The following is a 26,476-nucleotide window of genomic DNA, read 5'->3' as shown; positions in this document are numbered from 1 at the left end:
GTAGGCATTTTCTTTAGAAGTCAACAGGAATGTTTCTGAACTCTTGATATAAAACAAAATAAGTTAGAGGCTACACCAGAAAAGGTGCTAACCTCTCCTGTATTGGTACTACATATTTAAGCTTATGGAAAGTTCAGTGTTTATTCATGATTCACCATAAGTATCAGAATGAACAGAGGTGTTCATGTCTATGCTCAACTACAAATAAATGTCTCCTTTGGGTGCTGTATCACCTAAGATACGACCACAAGCCTGAAGTGTTGTGCAAGAGATAAGCGAGTGACCACTACCATTTATTAAGTTCATCTGTCCAAATACTTAAGTGCATTGAAAATATCAACTGAATACTCACATTCATCATTTGATGTCGAATTGCTGGAGTATATTGGCTTTACTGTCACTATACACCGCTATAACATTCAGGGGCGGCTGTGGCTCAGGAGGTAGTCAGCATCTAATGATCGCAAGGTTCGCGATTCAGAAATTCGATCCCCAGGTGTCCTTGGGCAAGACACTGAACCCCAAATTACTGGCGCCGCACGATAGCATGCCGCCACTGGTGTGTGAATGTAAAGCGATTTGGAATAAGGCGCTATATAAGTGCATTCTATTTAGTCAAGAGCCATTAGTACCATTCAGTACATGTTAAGCATTAAAAGTACTACATACAATGAGGGTGGGATGTACTCATTGTATGTAGTAATTCATATCCTTAAAGTGGTAAAACAATCTTGGTTTACACATTGCTATCAACATTACATATCTTGTGTAACAACCAATGTAATAAGACTGACAGTTTCTCATCACTGCTTTATTTAGACAACAGACACATTCATGAAGAATAAAATCTGGCATCTTCCTGGAATATTTCTGAAATATCACCGCCTCAGTTGTTTGATGGTCTGGAAAAAATAAACAATTGAAAGTCATTGGGTTAGTTAGAAGGGCAATATGGGACTTATATTAAGTACTGTTAGTATTGTTTGTAAATAATATAATTGTAAAGAAACATAGCTTAATAGCTTCGAAACATGGTTAAAACAATCATTTTATCTCATGGATGGTCAGTCCCTCTATGAATTTTAATCCCAGATTGCACCTTTAAAGCAAACATGAATCTTATCTAAAGCATTTATTGCTCTTCCCATAAGAATCAAAATGTAATACTCACTTGGCCCATTCCACGTTGAGGATAAGATGATCGTATCCAAATCCTGACACTCCTGCAATGGCTCTGGCTGCATCCTCCCTGCGGTGGAAACTGATGAAGGCAAAGCCCTGAAGGAGAGAGGTAAAACAGAAGAGGCACTTGTTAGAGCCAAACAGCACTATAGAAACACACAAATATGACCTTTAAACCTACTCTGTGCTCACCTTGGACTGGCCTGTGTTTTTGTCCTTAGCCAGGTAGATCCTGGAGATGGAGCCAAACGGCCTGAAAAGCTCCTGCAGATCTGTCTCGCGAGTGTCCTCCGACAAGTTGGTCACGCGGATGGTGGCGTTGTCATCGGCTGTAGAAGGAAATGCACTAAGTTAGTCATGGCATCCAGATGAGTTTAAGATCAGGCCCATGAACATGCTGCTGTAAGAGACAGGGGTGATGCCGAGTCCCTCTTATAACACTGAAACACACCTCTGCGGTTGGGCTGCATGGACTCTCCTCTACGTGTGCTTCCATCCCTCAGGCTGGGGGGCACATACTTCCCAGTCTTGCTTTGTGCTGGCTGGGCAGGCTCGGGCTCTGCTGAGCCTGAGACGAAACAATAATCAATCAGTCATGTCTATTTTAGAATCAATCAACAGCATGCACAACTGTGTACCTTCATTGAAGCATACTATTGAGGTTATTAGCTATGAACATTACAATTACAATACCTGCAGCCTTCTCCTTGTCTCCAGTAGTCAGTCCAAGCTGCTCAGCCAGCTCCTTCTGCATTGGGCCCAGTGTGTCCTTGTAGGGACAGCGGGTGGTCCAATGGTCACCTTTGCAGATTCGACAGGACACTATTTTCTGTCCTTTCAATTTGTTCATCGGGTCCTCATCCTGGTCTGTGGCATTCAGGTCCTGGAAGAGCATGGCAAGCAATATTAAGACTCTTAGAACTGACTAACACTAGAGCTCAAACTGAACACAAAAGGTAGGCTGCTTCAATATAATAATATTGTGACATCATATAAACAGCTTGTGAGACCAAGAACAAGGATCTGACACCTCACCTCTTTGCTGGAGATGAAAACCATGAAGACATCATCGCTGACCGTGGTGGTAGCAACATTGGGGCCTTGCTGGTCATACTCAGAGTTGCCAAACTTCTTCCAGTTCTAATGAGTGACCCAAAAAAAAAAAAAAAGTCAAGCTACATGACAGTACCAGCTTACTTTTTAAATATATAATCATAAAAATATAATGTGCAGGCTGGGTAGTGTGGCACTGTGCAGGCTGGGTAGTGTGGCACTGTGCAGGCTGGGTAGTGTGGCACTGTGCAGGCTGGGTAGTGTGGCACTGTGCAGGCTGGTTAGTGTGGCACTGTGCAGGCTGGGTAGTGTGGCACTGTGCAGGCTGGGTAGTGTGGCACTGTGCAGGCTGGGTGGTGTGGCACTGTGCAGGCTGGGTGGTGTGGCACTGTGCAGGCTGGGTGGTGTGGCACTGTGCAGGCTGGTTAGTGTGGCACTGTGCAGGCTGGTTAGTGTGGCACTGTGCAGGCTGGTTAGTGTGGCACTGTGCAGGCTGGTTAGTGTGGCACTGTGCAGGCTGGTTAGTGTGGCACTGTGCAGGCTGGGTAGTGTGGCACTGTGCAGGCTGGGTGGTGTGGCACTGTGCAGGCTGGGTGGTGTGGCACTGTGCAGGCTGGGTGGTGTGGCACTGTGCAGGCTGGGTGGTGTGGCACTGTGCAGGCTGGGTAGTGTGGCACTGTGCAGGCTGGGTGGTGTGGCACTGTGCAGGCTGGGTGGTGTGGCACTGTGCAGGCTGGGTAGTGTGGCACTGTGCAGGCTGGGTAGTGTGGCACTGTGCAGGCTGGGTAGTGTGGCACTGTGCAGGCTGGGTAGTGTGGCACTGTGCAGGCTGGGTGGTGTGGCACTGTGCATAAAATGTTTAAACATTTCTAATTGAACACTGATCATGCAGATCTCCTCAACCTACCTTTCTCCGCGCCACAGCTTTTGAGGCCTTTCTATTCTCAATCTTGAAGGTGCGTATAATCTGAAACACAATACACGAGACATATTAGGTCAATATTTGAGGTCAGGTTCTCCTACATCATGGTATCTTATCAAAAATATATTTTTTCCACACAATGAAAAGGTTATGTGCAAAATATTCAAATTAACTTAGTCATGATAACAAGTTATGATATTACCTTGAACTTCTTTCCATCTTCATCGATCTTGTACTCTGTGATAGTTTTAATATTTCCTTTGATAGTTTCTTTCAGAGGGGGAAGGGTACCTGGTGGGGAGAGATGTCAACATAAACATGGTCATGGAGTGTGTCAACCTAAAGGTGGCAGGGGGGAAACCATTACACACAACCAGCACGACTGAAAACGATTCCGTCGCAATACTATTGGTAATAACTTCACTAATACTTTATACAAGACTGTCTTCCCAGCTAGTCAGCTGGCTGACAACAATAGCACTTGACAGCGCCAACGATAATCATTGAAATGGGTACACTTCGCTGGCTAGTACATCATGGCATACAACACGAGTAACTCCCAGACAGAGGAAAAGTGACAGGAGTGGTTCGTTTGCCAATTAGCTTTTAAAATGAGAGAATTAGTAGAACACGTGGAGGCCTTACTGGCCTCCTAGCATAAGCGGTCAAGATGGAGTTCCAAGTCGCCTATATTACAGTCGTGCCGCAGATTCATACATCGATTTATGGGGGGCTCGTATAGTGTTTAACACGTTTTGCTCCAGACGTTGTAACATCTGGTGTGCTGCGCGGCTGCAACGATCAAGAACGCAAACCAAAGGTAATGGATGAGGATGATGTCTGGGTATGCTAACGTCAGCTAGCTCACTCGCTAGCTAGTTACCTTCGTCTCCTTCCTCTTCGACCTGGTCGGCCCAGCTGGGCTTGGAACTGAGAAAAATAATTGAAGTACAATATGAGATGTTTTTAAGACCCGATTCATCACATTATATTTGTTAAAATATTTAGTTAAAGACTCACTCGTCGTATTCGATCGACGGCATCCTTGTCGGTTCTCTGAGTAGCAAGACCGGAGAGGGCGGTGGAGTCTGGAGGGAAGGAAGAAGATCTCCACTAATAGTCACAGCGACACCAGTGGACACGGCGTGTAAATGCAGTCGATCTAGCCATTCATTTGGGTTCGTGTTAAACTAGTAATTTAGCTTTAAGAAATGTATTTAGCCATATATGCCTTATTGTTGGCGCGGTGTGGAAGCCATGCTTACTAACTGTCTCTGGTAATCAATAAATACACATGACTGCTCGCATCGGTTAACATTCCGGAAAGAGGAAGATTTATTTGGCGGCTGTCATGCCAAAACCTGGAAGGGCCATCAACGGCCTAATCGTGGCAGGGCCGGTCTCCTAGCGGCCCACTAGTAACCCGCGCAGAGCTGATGAACTTGAACTTGTATTTTATTAAATAAAGTGATATATCTTTTTGGTACACTGTGGTCGTGTGAGTGGTATTCTCAGGGTTCTGACATCCGGACCAGACCGGTAAAACAAAGGTGGTGGCAGCGGCTCTCAGCCTATCCAGGTTTAATACCTACCAGATCAACTTTATTACAATCAATTCCATAACTGCATACTACTACGGAGCACGCACACGCACACACACACACACACACACACACACACACACACACACACACACACACACACACACACACACGCACACGCACACGCACACGCACACACACACACACACACACACACACACACACACACACACACACACACACACACACACACACGGAGGAAATCGCGCAATCAGCAGGAAGAGAGCGCGGAGAGCACCTAGGGTTGGGAGAGCCCTATAAGACCCCGACTATCAAATAAAAGCAGAACGGAATAAACGTTATCAAATACAACGTTATAAAATCCAGGTGTGCAGCACTACAATCCCATATTACGGGGCTTCAGCTGGACAACGGGGCGCTTGCAGCGTGCCTCGGTGACTATTCGGAAAAGTAGAACTTTACGCACGCTGATCAAAGGTACTGTGGTAAACCTACTAGGTGCCATACAGCCACTCCCCGACTCCAGTTTGCGGCGCTCCTAACAACTGAGGAGCGTTCCACCACTTTCAGCACTGGGAAAGTTAAGTGCCTTTTTAATGTTAACATATATGTTCTGTGTTGTTATTGTCCGTGTCTGTGTTTGGGGGGGGGGGGGGGTATATATACATATATATATATATATATATATATATATATATATATATATATACATATACACTTATACACTTATATACACATGTATATAGATGTGGGTGACAGGTCCTACATGTGTTGAAGGGTGTGTTTTATTTCTTCAATTTGGCATTTGAGGAAAACACCCAGTTCAGTTCTGACTGTGCATAGATAGATAGATGGATTCTCTCAAATGGTTAAATAGTATGTAAGCTCACTACCACATGCAAGATATCGGCAAGAACTCTATTACAACAAACTATTTAGCCAGGACAGGCCATCCAATCTCTCTTTTATTTATTACCTTGTTTGTTTTACAACACCAGGTTGTATGCTGTATATATCACACAAAACTCTATTTCAGAGGTATAATATAATGTGGCATTTGATGGGTCTCTGATGGTTGTTTCTCCATGTACTTCTCAGGACTTGGCCATGGGGACAGATGCAGAGGGTGTAATCATAAAGGATGCTATGAAGAGCATCGTCCCTGTGCTCCTCAACGCTGACATTGACCCCTTCGACAAGATCTGCATCATACTGCTCTTTATATTCCACAAGAAAAGGGGTGGGTACACGTCATAACCTCTAGTGTCCACCTGACTGGTATTAAAATGGAATGATAGCTATTGATACTTATAGAATATAACTTACACATGCCTCAACTGTCTTACCCTATCAGAACCCCTAATATAAGCTTGTTTTACTCTATTGTTTGTAAACAAAGTAATTGCAAACAAACAGTTTGATATATAACCCCTAGTGTCCACCTGACTGGTATTAAAATGGGATGATAGCTTTCATTCAGGACCAATGTTGTGTGAGTGGGTGGAGAATGTGTGAAGTGTTTGTAGGGAGAATGTGTCTCTACTCTATGTAACTGTCATCTTTACACAGGAATTGGGGAGGAGAACCTGGCCAAGCTCATCCAGCATGCCAATGTGCAGGCAGACAGCAACATCATTTAATTTTAATTTAATTTAATTTAGCCATTTAGCAGACGCTTTTAATCCAAAGCGACTTACAATTACGAATTACAGGGACATTCCCCCTGGAGTAACTGAGGGCTAAGTGCCTTACTCAAGGGCACACTAGTAGTGGTGTGGTTTCAGGCGGGATTTGAACTCACAACCTTCCGATCACAAGTCCAACTCACTATCCACTAGACTAGACCACCACTACCCCATCATCACTAACCTGCAGCACTTGGGCTGCCCCATCATAGCTGGGGTAAGCCTTTCTCTCTGTATAGTGCCATGCAAATGCTTTGCTCTAGAGTGAAGACTTAAATTCCATAATATCATATATATATATATATAAATATATAATATAAGTAAGTGTAATTGTTGTGTGTTATCAGGGCCCTAATGCTGGGAAAACACTGCCAGAGAGGAAGGAGCGCACAGAGAGCACTTACCAGCTCTCTCGATGGACACCCACCATTAAAGATGTGATGGAGGTATGGAAGAAGTGAAAGAAGGGGTAGTTGACTGCATGGTGTTGCATAGCTGTCTTAACTCAACCCACTCAACCCATAGCTGTCATACAGTCGGAATGCTGAACAGATTGTATGTGAGTCTCTGACCAGCCTTTCTGTTACTTATCTGTGTTCCAGAATGCCATAGAAGACAAGCTGGACAGAAGGCAGTGGCCATTCATCTCAGACCCTGCTCCCATCAGCACCACGCAGACTGCAGTCAGGTGTGTATATACAGAAGAGCTTCAGTCAGAGCAGGGATGGGGCCACCTGAGAGGATGACCAGAGGGGTATTCCATCAACATCACTAAAGGAAAATCCAGGCTTATTCTGATCAATCTTGTCAGAGTTATCAAAAATAAGCCTAGATTTTCTTTTAGCAACGTTGATGGAATTACCCCCCAGGCTTCCACCAAAGCTTTTATCTCCTTGTTCACCCTAAACCAAGCTATTGCAAGAGGTGAATAGGTGAAATTTACTGTACTGTACAAATTGCTCATCTGAAGCGGTAAAGCTTCCTAATCTGCGTTCACTAATGGACAAGGCTTCCTCTTTGCCAAAAGCACTTTTTTAGGGTTTAAATCTGAGTAGTCATTAAAGGGCAATCTGGGATTTGTACATCCATTGGACTTGTTTTAATTATATAATAGCCATTGATACTTGAAGAATATAACTTACACAGGTCTCAACTGTCTTACCCTATATACCACTACTTACCACTAATATAAGCTTGTTTTACACTATTGTTTGTAAACAGTGTAATTGTCAAATTGATATTATTATAACAGCTGTTACTGGCATAACTTTTCTTTTATAACTGGTAATGTAACTGAACCTTAGCCAGCAGCTGTGCTCTCCCTTGTGCTTTTATTATGCTGTTTTGTGGAATATAGCTATTCATGTTAAACCTTTCCAGTCCTCTTACCAAAGGATGGTTTTGTGAGGCTTATCAACATAGAATGTTATCTAATGAAATATAAAGTAATGTCTGATCTGCACTTGTGTTGATAAAGAGGCATTATGAAAGATTATTACAAATATACATGTTAATTCATACTGTAGCAGTGCACGGTTTGGACACTGGCACAAACACAAGTCGCCAACAGAATATCGCTCTGGTCCCCGGCTCATCATCTTCGTGATTGGTGGCCTGTCACACTCTGAGATGCGCTCTGCCTATGAGGTCACCCGAGCCACAGATGGCAAATGGGAGGTCCTGATTGGTAAGTAATGGAAACTTGTTTGATTCCTGAACTTCTAACATGCCATAAATCAGTACCCCAGCATCATGGGTTTGATGTTCTCTGTCCCTCTCCTCAGGCTCCTCTCACATACTCACCCCCACCAGCTTCCTGAAGCAGCTGAAGCAGCTGGACCAGGCCCCACCACCACCACCACCTGATTGTTAGGCAAGGCCTTCGTGTGGATGAGAGGCTGTCTGAGCACACTGGGAAAATGTCTCAGAGTCTTTCATGATTGGGTACTGATCTTCTGTTCCAGAGTTTGAGACAACTGTACAACATGAAGTGACATTTTAAATCTAATCATTAAACAAAATATACTTCTCATTCTTTTTTTTTTATTAACTCTCACATTTTAATGCTTGAAGTGAAATTAATGATGTTCTGTACATAATAATGCTGTGATTAAAAAATGTTGTTCTGATTATTTAATTTAAAACGTATACCTTTATGGAGATTATTTGAATCTGTCTCTGCCTTCTACTGTAATTGCCTTGCAAATTAGTGAATCATCATTACCGTTCTTGTCGCTTTTGTTTCCCTTTTATTTAGGTATGTATGTAATAGCACCATCCCTGTCAAATCACTGTTGATAGCTAATCTGATATATCAAAAGATTCTGTGAATATTGGATATATATTATCTCAGTTGTTTCAGACTCCAGATTTACTTAAATGTGCAAAGTTTTCTCTCCTATGCTCGCTGTAATGTTACACCAAAGATGCTTGGTGTTGGGACCATTTACAACCGGTGTGGCTTGCCACTGAGTTGGTATCTGCTGGTATCTTCTCTGAAGTTTCATCTCAGTCAGAATGTCTTAGATAGTGTGTCTTCCTCTGAAATCATGCACTTTTATTATGTATACATTTTATAAAAATGGTGGTGAAGGGTGATGGGCCTTCATTTCTTTGTTGTTCTTTTTTGTCCAAATTATTAATAAACAATCTGCATTAATTCAAGTTATGTGTCCTAACTTTATTAAATGAGAATAGTCCCTGTACAGTACACACAGTGAGTAGTACCACGTGTGGCAGTGAGGACAATGTGTGACCTGCTTCCTCTGGATATCCTGACCTTACACACCAATCCTTTCACGTGAGCGATTGAAAATGTCAGTATACAAACATAGTTTTAATGTTATCAACAAGAGAAAGTATTCAGTGGAGGTACAGTGCTTCAGCTGGACGAGGTGGACTTCTACTACAGCCCAGACCACTGCCTCTTCACTGGGCTGAGTGTGTCTGCAGATCTCGAGTCTCGCATTTGCATTGTAGGTCAACACACTCAAGTCACATTCGCACTGCCACCTGTTGTTATTGTAAAGCAATGGCGCAAACTGTACTACTGTTGTGTTTTAAAAAGTATTTTATTGGAGAGCATCAATATGAATGTTTTGTACATAGTATGTAGATATATGCTCAATTCTTAAAACCAATATACATTCATTAAAACAATTCTTAACAAATAAATTCTAACAAAACATACAAATAGCATTAAACCAACAGGCTTGTAATAATCAGAAGAAGATCATCCCCCTCCATGTGGAGGATTATTTTAGTTTTTTTCTGGGATTACAGATATATTACAGATATATACAGCAATATTAAGACCGGGGCAACGGCTGTGGCATTTAATGGACATGGGTTAATACTTCAGTTTAAGACCCTATAAAAGTGTTCTCCCTAGCTTCAACCTGCTTCTTGTGCACTGGGAGCAAAATATAACCTTGAATCATATGTTACAGTTGAAGTAATTCATTCTGTGCAATATTTAACACTTAGCTTGGCTTTTGACATTTGAAGAATACTGGATTATGACAGCAATTGAAGAAGAGACACAAATGGTCGCGAACAGCATCCAACTGGTAGGTCATGGAATCCATTAGTATTTTATCTAAATATTATATTTGTTTAACATTTTTGTAATCAGTACAAATCAGTACACATAAAAAAATAAAAATAATGTAATCAGTACAAACTTACAAACGTAACTTAATTTGGACTCTTAGTGAGTATGCCAGCAAACCAAGCACTAAAATAGTTTATTTGAAAGTATTTTTGGTTGATTGCTTTAAAAAACGTCAGTATCCTATTACAACTTTGAGTATCAGACTAGGGATCGTAATATAGAGTGAATTTCTATAACCTGACTATAGATTTTGTCTGGTTATGGTCATGTGTTCAATAGATTTTCTATGGACATTTACATTTTCTGTGTGCCATTCAAATAACTAAATGATTATCAGAAGCTGCAATCAATCCAAAACCATTGCTGTTATTGGGCAAGATGGAGATCATCCTTTTCTCAAGTGGAACCTTCTGGGGAGGGAGAGAGAAAAGGTGGATGGAGGAAATGGAGAGGGAGAAGAAGGGGAAGAACGCAATTAGAGCACAACTAAAAAATCTGCATGGATTGTGTGATGTAATCATGTCATTATGGACCAGAATCTCAAAGGAATGTTTCCAACATCTTGTGGAATCAATGCCACAAAGAATCGAGGCTGTTTTGAGAGCAAAGGGAGGCCCTACACAGTATTGGTATAGTGTTCCTAATAAAGTTCTCAGTGAGTATATAATGTATGATGTGGTAAGCATTTACATGTGTCACATTCAAATGAAACACCACATCTAGATGCTAATGAGCAGTGAATCACAAACCTTGTGACTCTAAGGCGAAGTCAGGCATTCTCTCTGCCATTGGAGGACTGCAATCCTGACCAAACTGTTTAATGCATGACATGCGCGCGCACACACACACACACACACACACACACACACACACACACACACACACACACACACACACACACACACACACACACACACACACACAAAGAGTTAAGATGCTTGTAGACATGCAGCAGCAAACTGCCAATCTTGCAACTCTGGCAGTCATAAAAACGTCAGCACTGTATTCACTGAGCATGACCTGACCTATTAAGCAGTTGTTTTGATATTTACGATCAAAAGTCCTCTTGTGTGTGGGCAACTCCCGAGTCCCAACAACTCCCGAGCAGGGTTGCCAGATGGGCAGTTTTTTGGGTGGAATTTGCGGTTTTTAGACTGTGGTTAGGCTGGAAAGTGTCAATCCCATCTGGCAACCCTGCTCCCGAGTCCGATTGTGACGTGGATGGAATGTAGCCAATCAAGAAGCGAGCTGACTTCTTTCGAGATTTTCGAGATTTCTGGCTTGAGTGACGAGACTCTGTCGTAGGACAGATCTTTATGTATGTTGTGTGCTGTATTGAGAATATCGGAACACACCACACACAATACGATCAAAACTGTTCAATCCATGATTTTTTATCTTCATGTGTGGGGTCTCTCTCAGATAAAAAATCTGTTAAGATTTAGACAATCTTTATGTGTGTACCAGGCTTTAGGCAAGACCTGATTAACAAAACGAGAAGATTTCTACTACAGATTTCATATTACAGCTGTGTTTAGTGCTATTCAATGCAAGATAGACACACTGGCTGGCTGAGGTCTGACTGAGGTCTTAAAACAGCTGTTATTTCATCATTCATTCATTAGGCTACAATTGAATAATGCTTTATAGGTTTTAGGTCAAACATGGCCAATAATCACAACATTCTCAATAAAGCTCAAACATTACAAATAATGTATACTGTATACCCCTCCCCCTGGATTTGGATAAATATGACTTGACTTAATTACAACTGTTTCACCTTTCTATAACCAAAACACCAATAACTTAAGATAAGATCAAGCCTACAGACACCAAATTCATTAATGTTAATGTGTTTAATAATCGTGTAGCATAATATTTCTCATACTTTTCCATCTAAGCTGGATCTTCGTACACTCTACATTCTGATAGTCTTTTCTTTATTTTTTTCTTCCCTCGCTCGCCTCACTTTTCTGACAATTAAATCTGTTAAAACAATGAATGAAGTTTGCCTTACTGTTTCCTTGGAAGGCAGGGTGATGACAAACCACCAAAAGCCTGAGAGCCAGAGGGAGAAGGGAGAATCAGAGAATAGAAAATAGGACTGAATACGTTATCAAGTGGTATGCTCCACTATCCTCAACAAATCTGCAACATGCTCCATGCTGTCGGTTGATTGAAACAGCACCCAAGCTGCTAGTGACAAAGCTACAATGTCTGTCTCTGAAATTCATGATATTAGCTTGCCATGTTAACTGGTGAAATAAATGATTGGTCGGGATGGGAATCGAGAACTGGTTCCAGTTGAGAACCGGTTTCAAATTGTTCGATCAATCGGAATCGTACGCCTCCAAGGATATCGATTCCTTTTATTGATGCTGCCATATTTTTCTTACAGTTTTGCGTTGCAAAAACTAATGAGTCATGACGTCAAACTCTGCGTCTGACGTCAAACTCTACGCGGTGTAGTATTGGAGTGTAAAGTTTTATTTAGTGGCAACAAGGACAGTATTCAACAAGGACAGTATTCAACCACTCACTATCGATCTCAAAAGTATTGTAAATGCACAGCATGATCTACAAATTGATTTGAAAACCAGAGTTTGTTTACTCTTCACGATCCACAGATAGAAAACACGATCTACAAATAGATTCAAAATCCACTAGCAAACACATCATGATGCACAAATAGAATTCAGTGACTTGTACTTAAAAAACTGAATTTGAATGAATGCAAAATGATTTGTCTGCATGTGTGGGTCGTATTCTATTTGTAGATTGTGTTGCATTGGTATCTATAACATCTTATCAATTCCCATCCCTAATTATTGGTAATTCATACATAATTGTGTGACTGCATATGCCGGATATTGTTTTTGTCCCGCCCCTCTGTCAATTTATTAGTTATTCAGTGTGTGACATCCCTGTGCATGTGTATATCTACAGGCTACACATTTTTCAATTGCCGTAAGTAAGAATGAATGAATTAATGAATCTAGAATGAAATGGATGTGAAGTGACACTCACAGAAAGTCAAGAGGAGGAGAAGGAGAAGCAGGATGGCCTTCCTCACACCAATGTTGAACAACGCACCAGCTACAGGGAGAGAGAAAAAGGCTAATGTCAACAAACAAACAAGTAATGCTAACAAATGATCTACAGGAGAGAGATAATGCTAATTGTTAAGTATACATTACTCGATTAAACACATGCACGCACGCACGCAAACACACACACACACACACACACACACACACACACACACACACATGCACAGACACTAATTCTGCACAGACACTAATTCACTAATTTAAACTAAATTCAATTTGTCACTGTACTTACCACAGCTGGCAGTGGTAGTCCTGACACCTCTGGGTACCAGTGCCCTGGGGGGCACGGCCGGAGCTGGGGCCAGAACAGTAGCAGGTGCTGGGGTCATACGGGAGGCGGCCGCTGCCTGTCTCTTCTTCCTCTGTGTCTCTTTGTATCTAAGAGAGAGAGAGAGAGAGAGAGAGAGAGAGAGAGAGAGAGAGAGAGAGAGAGAGAGAGAGAGAGAGAGAGAGAGAGAGAGAGAGAGAGAGAGAGAGAGAGAGAGAGAGAGAGTGTGTGGATGGGGGGACAGAGAACATTAGTACACAAGGATTTGCATACCTTGCTAATGCTAATGCCTCTACATCAAGTGTCACACACACACACACACACACACACACACACACACACACACACACACACACACACACACACACACACACACACACACACACACACCTCACGCGGGTCTCTTTGTAAGAGACCACGCTGCCGTTACCGTCTTGGTACAAGCGAGGACTACGTCGTAACATGACTGAGAGAGGGAGAGAGAGATTTTTGTTATGGCATGGCTTGAATTTTGCACCAAGAGACGACCAAAATGGTTCACTCCCAACTCAATACTTCAAATAAGATAATTTCATTTGCAGTTATAGTACATAGTACATTTATAGCAGTTATAGTACAGTTATAGTAGATAATATCATATTGTAATTTTTAGATTAGCTACTAAATCTCGACCGGCATTTTTTGAAAAGTTAAAAAGTTTTCATGCAAACGTTGCAGCTCAAAGTGCTCCAATCATATAATCATAATTTAATTATGTTGTCATTTAAACGCAATGAATAATAAATACTTATGGAGGAAACGGTACATAGATGATAGAATTAGCAAAACTCCAAATATGAACTACATCAAATGGGAAAATCATCTGCCAAAAACAATTTCTGGATATTAAATAAATAAATCAGCAGCAAGATGCTCTCATAAAAGCCTCTTATACAGTAAATGTCTTAAACACGCATTTCCAGCGTCAGTCACAGTAACTTATTGATATAAATAGTTAGGGTTAATAGTTTGGGTTACCTATTTAATTGTGTCCAAACTTGTCCGGTATCACCGTTAGTCAATTTGAGAAATGAAAAGAGAAATGGAGGAAGAGCAGAGTAATAATTAACCTGTTGACTCGAAATCCATTGGAGCAATGAGAATAATCTGACCCATCTGTTCTTCAAACAAAAACAATTTAGTTGCACAACTCTGAACAACAACAACAACAACAACAACAACAACAACAACAGCCTGGCGCATCATTCGACTGATGCTTACAGACGTTGCTAAGGGATGTGTATGTGTCGCGTGTATGAGAATGGGGTGTGTGTGAGTGAGCGCGTTTGTGAGAATGGAGCGTGTCTGAGTATGCGTGGAGTCTGTCTCTCTCCAATTAGCAGCGGCCGACGGAGGGAGCTAATGAAATAATGAAAAGTGTTGACATGCACTCCTCAATATGTAAATCATTTGTAAATCCCACACAGTTGGTTTTCTAGCTAGCCAGCTAGATGTCTCAGTGCACTTTGGATAAAGTGATGTGTTCTGAAGGCCCAGAGTAAGAATTGGAATTAGTTAAAATAGGAGTCAGTTATGTTTATCATTATTACTAGTTCACCCCACTCCCACCCCTTCAGGTTCCCATGTTTGATCTTTTCCATATTAATGCCACTCGTTTGAGTGCTGTGTGAAAGCAGCAGTCGTGTTTTTATGAACGAGTTAACATTCATTAAAAATCCTTGAAATGATTTGAGATCGAAAGAATCTATTGGATAATTCATCTACAGAAATGCAATACTAATTGATGGACACACGAGGGCGCCATCATCACGGCCAATATAGCAGGCCTTAATTGGTGTCCCGGAAACCAGCCCTCAAAATGTGATGGGTGTCAGTCAAAATCGACTTGAAATGGGAAGACGGGTAAAAGTTTTTAAATCGGTGTTGAGAAGATAATGTAACAAAAAAGGTTGCTTTGGCTTGTAGTATACCAAGGCTCCACTGTGTTATAGATGATGATGATGGCCTGATTGGCCAGCAGACATAGGTCACACACAGTTGTCTCATAGGGCTTTCACACCGCCAAGGAACCGTTCCCATTCTGAAACCTCCAAACCTTGGTGCTGTCTGGCGAACCAGCCCGCGTTCATACCAGTGTAACCGGAACCATCCGCGTCATCAACGCTGAGTGATGATGGGGCGGGATGAACAAAAATGTCATAACTAGATGGCAGCTACTTCACTGGAAATGAGGATAATATCTTCCACTACAGCAGCGGTTCCCAACCTTTTTGGACTCAAGGCCCACTTAAAAATCTCTAAAGCATTCGTGGCCCACACAGGCATTTTACGCACACGTACGCAGGTAGTCTAGAGGTCAGGCTAGGTCACCATGGTGACAGCAGGTAGTCTAGAGGTCAGGCTAGGTCACCATGGTGACAGCAGGTAGTCTAGAGGTCAGGCTAGGTCACCATGGTGACAGCAGGTAGTCTAGAGGTCAGGCTAGGTCACCATTGTGACAGCAGGTAGTCTAGAGGTCAGGCTAGGTCACCATGGTGACAGCAGGTAGTCTAGAGGTCAGACTAGGTCACCATGGTGACAGGTAGTCTAGAGGTCAGGCTAGGTCACCATGGTCACAGCAGGTAGTCTAGAGGTCAGGCTAGGTCACCATGGTGACAGCAGGTAGTCTAGAGGTCAGGCTAGGTCACCATGGTGACAGCAGGTACTCTCGGTCAGGCCAGGTCACCATGGTGACAGCAGGTCATGTGAGCTGGTGGTGACTGGAGGGTTGCTGGCATCATATGTAAGCTGCCTACCACTGCTGATGTGTCTGTCTGTGTCTCTCTCAATCTCTCTCTCTCTGTCTCTCTCTCCCCCTCTCTCTCCCTCTCTCTCTCCCTCTCTCTCTCTCTCTCTCTGCTTTAGAGACAGATGGGGGGAGGCAGAGATGCAGGTCATTGTAACACCCTCGTCCTCTGATTTCTGCCTCCTCCAGCCTCCACTGATGTGCTGTACATGGGAGTGTTTGTATATGATGTAATAGTAATTAATAGAAATAGTTCGTAATTTCTCTGCTTCCTCCTACTTCACGCCTGGGCCCATAACCTGTTGGCGGTGTGGAAGCCATGCTTACTAACTGTCTCTGGTAATCAATAAATACACATGACTGCTCGCATCGGTTTACATTCCGGAAAGAGGAAGATTTATTTGGCGCCCTTACATTTATAAACATGAACGTAAGCAACATACGTAAACATGCGTATGACAACACACAGCGTGAGTATGCAAATGAGATCAACACTCAACACTTATAATTCCATAACATGTAAATATAAAATACATACAAATTAGTTATTTGATGTATTCAGTCTTCTAACAATGTAATAACATAAAACAATTATGATAGGTAGAGGCATAATCCTTTATTGACATGGCATTCAAATACATCTGAATATTTGAGAGTGATCTACGTGGTCTACAGTGAAATTAAATTAAAAACTCTAAAGACTAGCACAATTGAAATATATGATCCAAGGAGTAGGCTTTGGCACTATCTGCATTGGCTTAAAAAAAAAGAAAAAAAAAGCCCTCCAGCAAACTATTTGTCAAAAACAGTGTCAGTAGCAGTGTAGCATTCAAACAGCAGACAGGAAACATATTTTTCATCCCTCATTAATGAATGTCCTCTGAGCTCTTTCCACAGCAGGCTACTCTGATGCTATCAAACACTGCCATATAGAGTAGTGGATGTATGCACATGTTCAGAGTTGCCAGCCCCTTGGACACCTGGTAGGCGTTGTAGACCCAGCAGACAAATTCAGTAGGCCTCTTTATCCTCAGGTACAAGTGGTAAATCTGAAAGACATGGTAGGGTACAAAGGAAACGGCATATAGCACAAGGACTGATGCCACCATTAGGGCCACCTTGCGTTTCTCCAGTGAGGTTATATTTGCATTCTTCCACACAACCCAGAACACAGCAACGTATGACGCAAAAGTGACCAGGAACGGAACTAAACACCCAAACACGGCCAGAAACACTTTGTAGGTGAAGTGAGAGTGCTGTGTCAGCGGTGTTGTGTCAGCAGTGTGGCAATAGGAGACACACTGTGTCTTGTTCTTGTATGGCGCTGGACACGTGGAAGCAAATTCTAACTCTGGAGAGGAAATGGCTGTCACACAAATCCAGATGACGACACTGACAGCCTTGGCCAGTCCGGGGTTCACATGCTTACGGGTGAAGAATGGGTGTACAATGGCCACGTAGCGGTTCACACTGATACACATGATAAAGAAGACACTGCCATACAGGTTGCAGGTGAAGAGAAAGCGTTCCATTTTACACACAGCTTTCCCAAACAACCAGTGTTTCTTCTGCCTGTAGTAGACAATCAGCAAGGGAAGGGTCAGGACATATAGCAGGTCACTAATGGCTAGGTTACAGGACAGCACCACACCAGTATGCCAGTTGCGCCTCTCCCTGGTCACCAGAAGCCACAATGCAAACATATTGCCAACCAATGCCACGCAAAATTCTATTCCGTACACTGAAGGCAGTAACTCCATTTGAAACGTTTCACAGGAGGAAGAGTTGTGATTCTTCATCATGTCTGTTCTGTGCTGATTTCTGTGGAAGGTGAAAAAAGGCTCTATACACTGCTTGTAGTCTCAAGGGTGTCTTTCAGTCAGGATCCCTGTGAAAGAGGTCAAACAGAATAAAACACATTCATCATTACATGTAGATTTTTTGACAGAAAAGTTTAAGTGGGATCCTCCGGTCGACCCAACAACAGTCAAGACTGGATCAAGGAGTTAAGATGGTTAAGAGTTAGGGGTAAAGGTCAGGGCCATCCCAAGGATCCCACCTATTCTAAAGTTGTATCCTTTTAACTATGTTCAACAGACACAACACCGTTGCTTGCATTGGCTATTAACATTCATTACGTAAGTGCAACATTGTTTTTGTTCCAAACATGTGGTAACATTTTTCTTATCCTCAGGCTATCTTAAGATAAGTCTGCTGATATCTACGGCCCATTTTTTTTGGGTCATATTGCAGTTAGTTATCTTTCTTTTTAATAAATAAAATACAACGGATTGATATTTCTCAAAACAAATGACCAAAAAGGTAGTCAATGCAAGGTATCCATTTCAATACTCCTTTACACTGTGCTAACCCAGTGATCAGGCAGACATTTCTAAGACAAAGTATGACTTTAAAAAACAAGCCATAACAGCGTTACTTACTGGTTGACAGCAACAAATGTGGATGTTAGTTCATGTGGTAAAACCTGTTACAGCCAATATCTGAACTACAATGAGAGCTTCTTCAAATGGCATTTAAGATAATAATAATAACGCCTTATTTGTATAGCGCTTTTCCTGCCGCCCAAAGTGCTCCGGATGGAGGAAACCACAAAGACAAAGTCACTTCTCCTTTTGAACCATTGTCAGCTTGTATTTTCAAGTATAACAAAATGTAATTATTCCATAATATGCACAATTTCATAAATATTTAACTATCAGACAACTTCACACACAATAAAAAAAAACATATTGCACACAGCAATTTATTATCATAAACGTATGACATACATTATATACATCTCAAAGGCAGTGTTTTTCATGAACCGACAAACGCTGTGGACATTGTTTTTCAAGTTCATGATGCCACCTGGTGTTGTTTCAGGGCAGTACACCCAAATGTCCATTAGTCCCAAGTTCCATACTGTGAAATTCAGCCTTTCCCTTTCTTCTGTTTAAAGCCCTGCTTTGACCCTCCAGGACCATTTTTGAAACCTGAACGAGGTTTGCCCTTCTGGCCGCCAAACTTCGAACCCCTCTCCCCCGTTTTCTTCCCACCAAATTTGTTGCCCCCTTCAAACTTTTTCTTCCCTCCAAACCTGTTGTCCCCATCACCAGGTTTCTTCACACCATATCTTTTACCGCCTGCCACTCTTGTTCCAAAAGGTTTGCCCCCAGCCCCAAATTTCTTCCTGTCTCTGTCGCCCCCCTTCCTGTCTCTGTCACCCCCCTTCCTGTCTCTGTCTCCACCCATTCGGTCTCTGTGTTTTCCCCCTGGCTTCTGGGGTGACTTGGCATTGGGACCACGCTTGTTTTTCCTCTCATCACCAAAGGCTTTGCCAGTGGACAGTTTTCTCTTCTTGAAGGGTCCTGGGGACTTGCTTGGATCTCTCCTCTTCTTGGCAGGGAACATGTCTGAATGAAAAACATCAAGAGAATAGTGTTTAATCCAATAGCCTTATGACTTACTTCATCAGCAGCTCACTGACAGTCTTCCGTCTTTACGGTAGGACAACACAGTCTTCACAGACTAATACAAAATCAAGAAAGTGTTTAGCATCAAAAGGGTGATTAATAATTACCTTCATCTGGCTCCTGCCCAACTGCCTCTCTGTAGTACTCCTCCTCATCGTCAGATTCAACAGGTGCATTCTTGCCCTCCGGCATCCCAGGGTCCTCTACTTCAGGGTCCTCATCTTCAGCCTCTGGGCGTTTCCTCTTTAAGCCTGCCAGGCTTCTTTGTCTGCAAATTATGAGACCAACATCAGACAGTGTTCAACCTCCAATAAACTCAATAGTAGTTATGGAAAAAGCAGTGAGAAACATTTCCTGAGAGAACTCACCGGTTCTCCTCTCGTTTCTCTTTCTTTTGGGCAACATCTTGCTCTTGTTTTTTCCTGCGCTCCGCCTTCTCCTTCATCTGTGCCTCTTTTCTGATCAAGATCTCCTGCAGTTCTTCCTCAGTCTTTGAGACTGCAGAGAAATTATACAAGGGACCCATTTAATAATTTGATCAATATCTATCCTACCCTTCAATTCCCAGTGGATGGGTCAGTAAGCGTTTACTTTTGAGAAAGATCACAGGTAATCATAGATATCTTTTCATCATGTACATCCAATTGATAGAAACAACAGACAGAGAGCAACAGGTGTACTCACTAACAGCATGGTAGAGCACATTCCCTTCACCCATGCCCTCCTCAATCTTGACCAGCTGCAGGGTCATGCGAGGACCAATCTGAGGATGACAAAACAATGCTGTGAAATCTATCTAAAGCCTCCGGCAAAATAATTGTATCTGCACAATAATTACATCGTCAGTAAGAATGCCTGACGAAATGCTTAATTACCTCTGTCAGCCGCACAGCGCTCTGTTGTGATGCCATATTGCCACGCCCGGAATAGACCTGTGGCAGTTCAGTTATGTTGTGATCTCCGTCCTGCTCTGCTTCACTTTCTGAAAGGTTGGCCCCTCTGAAAACAAAGTAGGCAGGATGAGACTAAACAGCTGCTGGCCAATTTAATAAACAATGCGACAACAAAAAAAGGGATCAAGAGTGTTTACTCTGAGAGATCACTGTACAGTCAACAGACATGAAGTAGCATCACACCAGAATGGGAACACTGCAATCTAAAAAGACTTACTTCATCAGCAGCTCACTGATGTCCTCAAACTTGCTCATGTTGGGGAATCTCTCCTGCATCAGCTTCTTCACTCCTCGACTCATGCCCACCGGGACCACCTTCAGGCTGCTGCAGGGACACACAATGGGGTCATGAACAGTCCGTTTGGGAAAGGGGCATCAGTCATGCTAGGTAGGCTGGGTCCATCAGTGCGTTTACTTTGAATATACATCACTTAACAGTCAATTCACAGTCTGTCATCCTTTGAGCCCAGTTTTCCCAAATACATTTAAAAAAACAAAAACGAATTCAAGAGTAAACAAACAACTATCTTGAATACTTACTAATGTCGAAATTCTATTTCCTGTGACACAGGGTCGTAGTTCAGCAGAACACATCTCTTTATGGCGTTGAGACTTACCTAGAGAAAGCAATGGTGTCAAAACAGAATCCCAAAAGGCAAAATGTATTGAAATAGATCTGGACAGCAACATCTTAAGTGTAATCACACCATACTGTTGCTTGTGAGGGTAACAGAGGATCAAAGGATTCTAGGAAATCAGAAAGCGTTTACTTTTGAATGATCGTCACAGAATCTCAGAAGACTATACTTTCATCATATTTGACAAATCCTTCAATCCTCCTTCAACTCCGAGAATTTAATTACCGGACATACCTTGTGCACACTGATGGAGGGGAACATGTTTTGAAACATGGTGGCCATCAGTTTGACTTGCATGCCATCTGAGCCAAAGTTATTGAGGACCAGCAATGGATGATGTGAGAACTGCTGTTCGTGCATCCTGTGCTTCTTCAGAGATGAGACCACATCTTTAATGAGGGAGTACTGGAAAGACAAGGGCAATAAGTCAAGAGGCAACAGAAGGTCCACAATGCAATGTTTCGTTGGGAGGAAATGGCACATCAGTGCGTTTACTTTGAAAGACATCACTTAACAGTCAATTTCATAAATGTCATCTTTTGAGCCCATCTCTGTCAGCAAGAAAAAAGCACAGGTTTGTTAACTCACTTTGAGAACCCGGAAATGGAGCATGGGTCCTTTGGGTAGTCGAGCCAGCCTCTGAAAAGTATTATTTTAAATAAGTGATTTTGAAAAGGACCCAACACTGTTCCTGTGATATTCTGATGGATCCAGCTATGACAATTGTGCTTTAGATGCATCAGTGAAAATAATTATAATCATGAAATCAGATATTCTCATGACTCATCATTTGCATCTGCGTTTTGAAGGTTAACATGACAGGCATGACTGTTGCAGCATGTACATCAATCTAAAGACTTTGTGCAGTTGTTTGTTGTGGACAATACTGACCATATTCAGAGTGCTGGGCGTCTTGGTAAAGATCATGAAGTGTGTCACTCCAAGTGGTCCTGCTACAGCCACAAAGTCCTTCAGAACGTTTTTCTTTCTGACCTGGTAGACAAGCAGAAACAGACCGTCAAAAAACTATCAAATCTTTTGTATTTTATCAAATTCAATAGACCCTTTGGTACACATTAACATCTATTTCACGGAAATGTCCGTTATAAATCAGCAATGCCTTTACAACAAATGTTCAGGGCGGACCTTCAGGGACTCTGCCGTGAAGGGCTCCATGCAGCGCCGCATGTCCACCACGAGTTGGCTGACATTCTTGCCGACCGGACCCCGATTAAACACGAAGGAGTGTGGGACCGTTCCGAACAACTCCTCAGCCACTTGGTTCGCACTCGTACGAGATTTCTTCTGGTTTTTGGTCTGCAAGTACGGAATCCCCACGTTAGGCATACATTACACTGAAATGCTATGCTACCTATAGTGCCATTACGATGTCCTCAGTCATGTTAACAAAAATGCCAGCATAGCCAATTTACTGCATAATGGATGCATCAGTCATGAATGTGTAATCATAGTCAGATATTCTCATAAAAACATCATTTTCATCCACTAAGTTCTAAGACGTTAGCTCTTTCTTCATTATGGAATAATTACATCTTTAAACACAATTCATGGAGCCAACTTAGCTAGCTAGCTAATTGCTTACCTTTGATTTACCCATGACGTTGGATGATGTTTTATACAATCATATGATAGAAGAATAGAATACAAGAGCACGATTCAATATAAAACGTCGAAAATACAGTTATCAAACTACCATGACAATATAAAGACCGGGCACTTATAATGCCACTCCACGTCCACAACCATTGCGACTAAGTAGATGGTAGAAATGGCTGGCTTCAGGATGTTACATGCACCACGTGCAGATTTCAGGCTTGGTTGTGCCACAAATTAAGACGTCCGACTTGTCAAGGTGTCTAACGGTTTGGTTCTTACCCACTATATGTCCTTACAAGTGGATGACGAAGACGACAAGCTACAATATATTATGTTGTTTTTTACCTGTATTATCGGATTGTCACAGCCAGACGCTTCTCAGTCACTGTACTGGATCAATCATTTCCCACTGTGGAGCAATGTGTAATTGATACATGTGTAGCAACTTGCTCCGCACAGTAATAAATGAGAAGGACAATAAATATAAAATATAAATATACTAAATCATGTTGTATTTTGTCTAAATTTGGACAAATACTAATTCCATTAGGTTTTTCATGTATAGTCAATTGTTATTTATTATGAATACAATGATATGGGCTTCTAAGTTGTTGTTTCTACATTTTAAAAGCTTTGGTTAAAGATGTAAATTGGATTTTGCATGGGATTTGGGATGTCCCCAGTGTTGTTCATTCAACTTCAATCCAAAAAATAACTATTAAAAACATATACATTTCCAAATATGTTATTATTATTTAATTTTCCTGATCAATATCTATTGAAATCAAATATAGTTTTTATCCATTTTTTTTTTTTAAATTTTGTACAAAAAATTAAGGTTTTGCTTACAATATTGCTTGTCCCTGCGATCACTGTACACCCTGTTATGCTGTGTTAATGTCCCCTTTAAAAGAAAACCATATTTCTCAATCACATCACTCTCATGAGGTGACATCACATCAGTGGAGGGGATTTAAAATGTGGTAAGCTGTGTGATTTTCTACCTCTTTTACCATCTGATTTTTATGTTTTTATCCAGTGAGTTTAATGTGGTTGACCATAACGTGTCCACCCTGTTATGCCTAAATATTGAGGAGATCAATCAAATTGAATAATTTCAAAAAAAGTATTTAGTGCAAATTAGATTCCTCATCAAGTATTCATGGTCATTCTAGGCATTATGCTAACACAGGCAGGCTAAAGGCTAACTTTAACTCAAAATGTCCACCCTGTTAGTGTCCACCCTATGTCCACTCTGTTCTGGAGACACTCGCCCTATTCAACTACAGAGGGTATTCTAAATAAAATAAAATGTAGGTGCCTGAGCTCGACCACTATGTTTTTCAGCAAGCTAGATATGTCCTTTATATAATAGAACATTAAAATATAGATAAATCAACAATTACATTTTCACAAGTTATGAAGTCCAAATGGCACCGTATAAAAAAAAGACCTTCGAGCCCCATATTGCCTTTACTCTGTGCTGGCAGGTAATATTATAGAGAAACATCTGACTGGATGCGACATGAGAAATGATGCTACTAGTTCACCACCGTATCGGTGCATCAGAATTCACACAACTCCAAATTGTTTCACACTTTTGGTCACACGTGATATCCACACAGAAACACGCTACTGCTTAGATGCCAAGAATGCTAGTCTACACACGCGCACACACACACACACACACACACACACACACACACACACACACACACACACACACACACACAGAGCTGCCAAGTCTCACGCAATCGCCGTGAGACTCACGCATTTCAACCAGTTCTCACGCTCTCACGCCGCATCTCTATTTCTCACGGCGAGAAATAACAATTGTTTTACGGGACTTTTATTTTTGAAATTCCTTGAAAGAAAGCTACCGGACATGAGTTTCGTGGCATCTTTCTGCACGCGCGTTAACTTGAGTCTGCAATCGAAGCGGCAGGCGAGCGCTGATGGAAGAACCTGTGTTCACGCAGCTGCAAGAACGTAGCAAGCAGTGGTTGCCAGATTGGGCTACTTTTGGTCACACTGGACGGGTGCATTCGGCAGCTTTTAGACCGGTTGGGCTGGACATTGTCAATTCCGTCTGGCAACCGTGGTAGCAAATTATGTGCATACATTACAACATCGTATCTGGTAGCCTACTGGACTGGGTTGCACCAATTTGGCGTAAGTCATTATAAATGCAGGCATTTAGTAGTTACTAAACGAACCCCTAGTTGTTACTAGCAAGTTTCAAACTAGTTGTTTACTAATTTCGGTTGCACCACGCCAATCTTTTGTCAATCTTAGCTAGTAATTACTCAGGTTTTTTTGGTAACTGTTTTTTGTTTCTCTACTGTAACATAACCAGGTACATTAATAATAATAATAATAATTAATAATTACAATTTACAATACAAATACAACAATTGGGGGTCCCTCAAAACAAATTTGGGCGCGCTGCGCTCGCACAAGATCAACCACCAAAGCCCTCATTCTGACCCAGGAAAAACCCTGATATGTACTGTATAACATGATAGCCATCTATGAGCAATGCACTGTATATAAGATGATGACCAAGGGTCTTTCTGCTGCTGACCAAGGGGCTGAGTCCTGTTGATGGGGCCCATTTTTCTTTTAGAGTCTGTAGGCTACTGTATTTGTTTATTAAGATTTCATAAATATGATATATTGTCTGATTTTTTTTCTTGTTTTATAAAATGTTAATTATTTTCATTTCTTGTGCTGGTTTATTATGAACAACATGTCAAATTGCAGGAAACTAGCACAAATAATTGGGTGGGAGAGAGGGGCCGCCGCTGCCAAAACGTGCACAGTTTTGGGTCGCTCCACCGCCAAAAAATCTCACTCCAAACTTTTGGTGAAACTTGGCAGCTCTGCACACACACACACCAGTGGAGGCTCCTCCATAGAGGTGGAGGAGGCCTGGCCTCCCCAATAATTTGAGAGAAGAGAGAGAGATTTTAAAAAGCAATAATTTTATTTATTTATTTAACAAAAAACATACTTTTTTTAAATATTCATATTATTTCCGTTTTGTTCATAAATCTGAATTTTTCCATGGCTAAAACCCAATATTGCAATTGTAAAGCACCTACAGGCCAGAATCCCTATCCGTTTGTATTGAGGAGGCCAGGCCTCCTGTCGGAAAGTGGTTTCTCATAGAAGTCAATGTAATGCAATTTTTTTCATGGCAATATGTGATTGGCCAAATCACTGAAAATGGGTGGGCAGAGGAGGCCTGGCCTCACCATGCATTGAGTCCAGGGCTGAAAGATTGACATTTTGTTCGTCCAATCACATGAAGCCATTTTCCCCTGAAAATAATAGCTCATTTGGCCAAATACTTTTGCTTAAAATGACCTCGGAAGTCGGCGAGATTCTGGCGCGATTTATACATCGAATAGGTAGACAACATTTAGGATTTATTGAACAGTTTTATTTTTAATATTAATAATTAATAATTGTATGTAGTATGTTGTGGTGAATGTTGTGAGCCTGAGCAGAAGGGACAATAGCTGCTGCAGGCGGACCAGAGATTCATGCCAATTGTTTTGTTTATTTGATGACCCATTGTGCAGGTAACTTATTACATATGTTGTTTGAGTT

At 41.8% G+C, this 26,476-nt stretch overlaps 4 protein-coding genes across 5 annotated transcripts; 1 reads left to right on the top strand and 3 right to left on the bottom strand.

The window, feature by feature from the left end:
* Positions 1-796: 796 nt before the first annotated feature.
* eif3g (eukaryotic translation initiation factor 3, subunit G) lies at positions 797-4,235 on the bottom strand (the record flags this gene model as incomplete). 2 transcript variants are annotated; one of them, XM_080524939.1, is made up of 10 exons in its annotated part: positions 4,178-4,235; positions 4,041-4,087; positions 3,360-3,448; positions 3,143-3,202; positions 2,218-2,322; positions 1,876-2,065; positions 1,634-1,750; positions 1,375-1,511; positions 1,172-1,278; positions 797-902 (listed from the first exon to the last, which is right to left on the bottom strand). In XM_080524939.1, exons 1-10 carry the CDS (start codon positions 4,198-4,200, stop codon positions 887-889), a joined length of 891 nt encoding a protein of 296 aa, XP_080381065.1. In that variant the 5' UTR covers positions 4,201-4,235. The 2 variants fall into 2 exon arrangements, with proteins under 2 accessions (XP_080381065.1, XP_080381066.1); XM_080524940.1 differs by lacking the exon at positions 797-902 and having other exon boundaries at positions 1,168-1,278.
* Positions 4,236-6,584: 2,349 nt separating this feature from the next.
* LOC308150952 (syntaxin-binding protein 2-like) lies at positions 6,585-8,320 on the top strand. Its single transcript, XM_080523742.1, has 5 exons — positions 6,585-6,621; positions 6,752-6,850; positions 7,007-7,092; positions 7,931-8,091; positions 8,189-8,320. Exons 2-5 carry the CDS (start codon positions 6,845-6,847, stop codon positions 8,275-8,277), a joined length of 342 nt encoding a protein of 113 aa, XP_080379868.1. The 5' UTR covers positions 6,585-6,621; positions 6,752-6,844; the 3' UTR covers positions 8,278-8,320.
* Positions 8,321-17,046: 8,726 nt separating this feature from the next.
* Positions 17,047-17,982, bottom strand: p2ry11 (purinergic receptor P2Y11; the record flags this gene model as incomplete). The annotated part of the gene is made up of 1 exon (XM_080523312.1): positions 17,047-17,982. The coding sequence occupies one exon, from the start codon at positions 17,980-17,982 to the stop codon at positions 17,047-17,049; it is 936 nt and encodes a 311-aa protein (XP_080379438.1).
* A 1,001-nt stretch (positions 17,983-18,983) lies between these two features.
* Positions 18,984-23,016, bottom strand: ppan (peter pan homolog). Its single transcript, XM_080524125.1, has 12 exons — positions 22,848-23,016; positions 22,391-22,561; positions 22,136-22,237; positions 21,833-21,883; positions 21,479-21,649; positions 21,147-21,223; positions 20,824-20,931; positions 20,529-20,652; positions 20,338-20,416; positions 20,022-20,151; positions 19,761-19,921; positions 18,984-19,593 (listed from the first exon to the last, which is right to left on the bottom strand). Exons 1-12 carry the CDS (start codon positions 22,860-22,862, stop codon positions 19,112-19,114), a joined length of 1,671 nt encoding a protein of 556 aa, XP_080380251.1. The 5' UTR covers positions 22,863-23,016; the 3' UTR covers positions 18,984-19,111.
* Positions 23,017-26,476: the final 3,460 nt, after the last annotated feature.

Source organism: Nansenia antarctica (assembly GCF_963989245.1).
Source record: "Nansenia antarctica genome assembly, chromosome: 2".
Lineage (NCBI taxonomy): Eukaryota > Metazoa > Chordata > Actinopteri > Argentiniformes > Microstomatidae > Nansenia > Nansenia antarctica.
This window is presented reverse-complemented; position numbering and strand designations above follow the sequence as displayed.

Excerpts from the sequence above, each read along its gene's own strand:
- LOC308150952 (XM_080523742.1), top strand. Across the intron at positions 7,093-7,930 it reads ACCACGCAGACTGCAGTCAG|CAGTGCACGGTTTGGACACT; the intron begins GTGTGTATATAC and ends TTCATACTGTAG. Across the intron at positions 8,092-8,188 it reads CAAATGGGAGGTCCTGATTG|GCTCCTCTCACATACTCACC; the intron begins GTAAGTAATGGA and ends CCCTCTCCTCAG.
- ppan (XM_080524125.1), bottom strand. Across the intron at positions 22,238-22,390 it reads TCACGGCAGAGTCCCTGAAG|GTCAGAAAGAAAAACGTTCT; the intron begins GTCCGCCCTGAA and ends CTTGTCTACCAG. Across the intron at positions 21,884-22,135 it reads CGCCCAGCACTCTGAATATG|AGGCTGGCTCGACTACCCAA; the intron begins GTCAGTATTGTC and ends AATACTTTTCAG.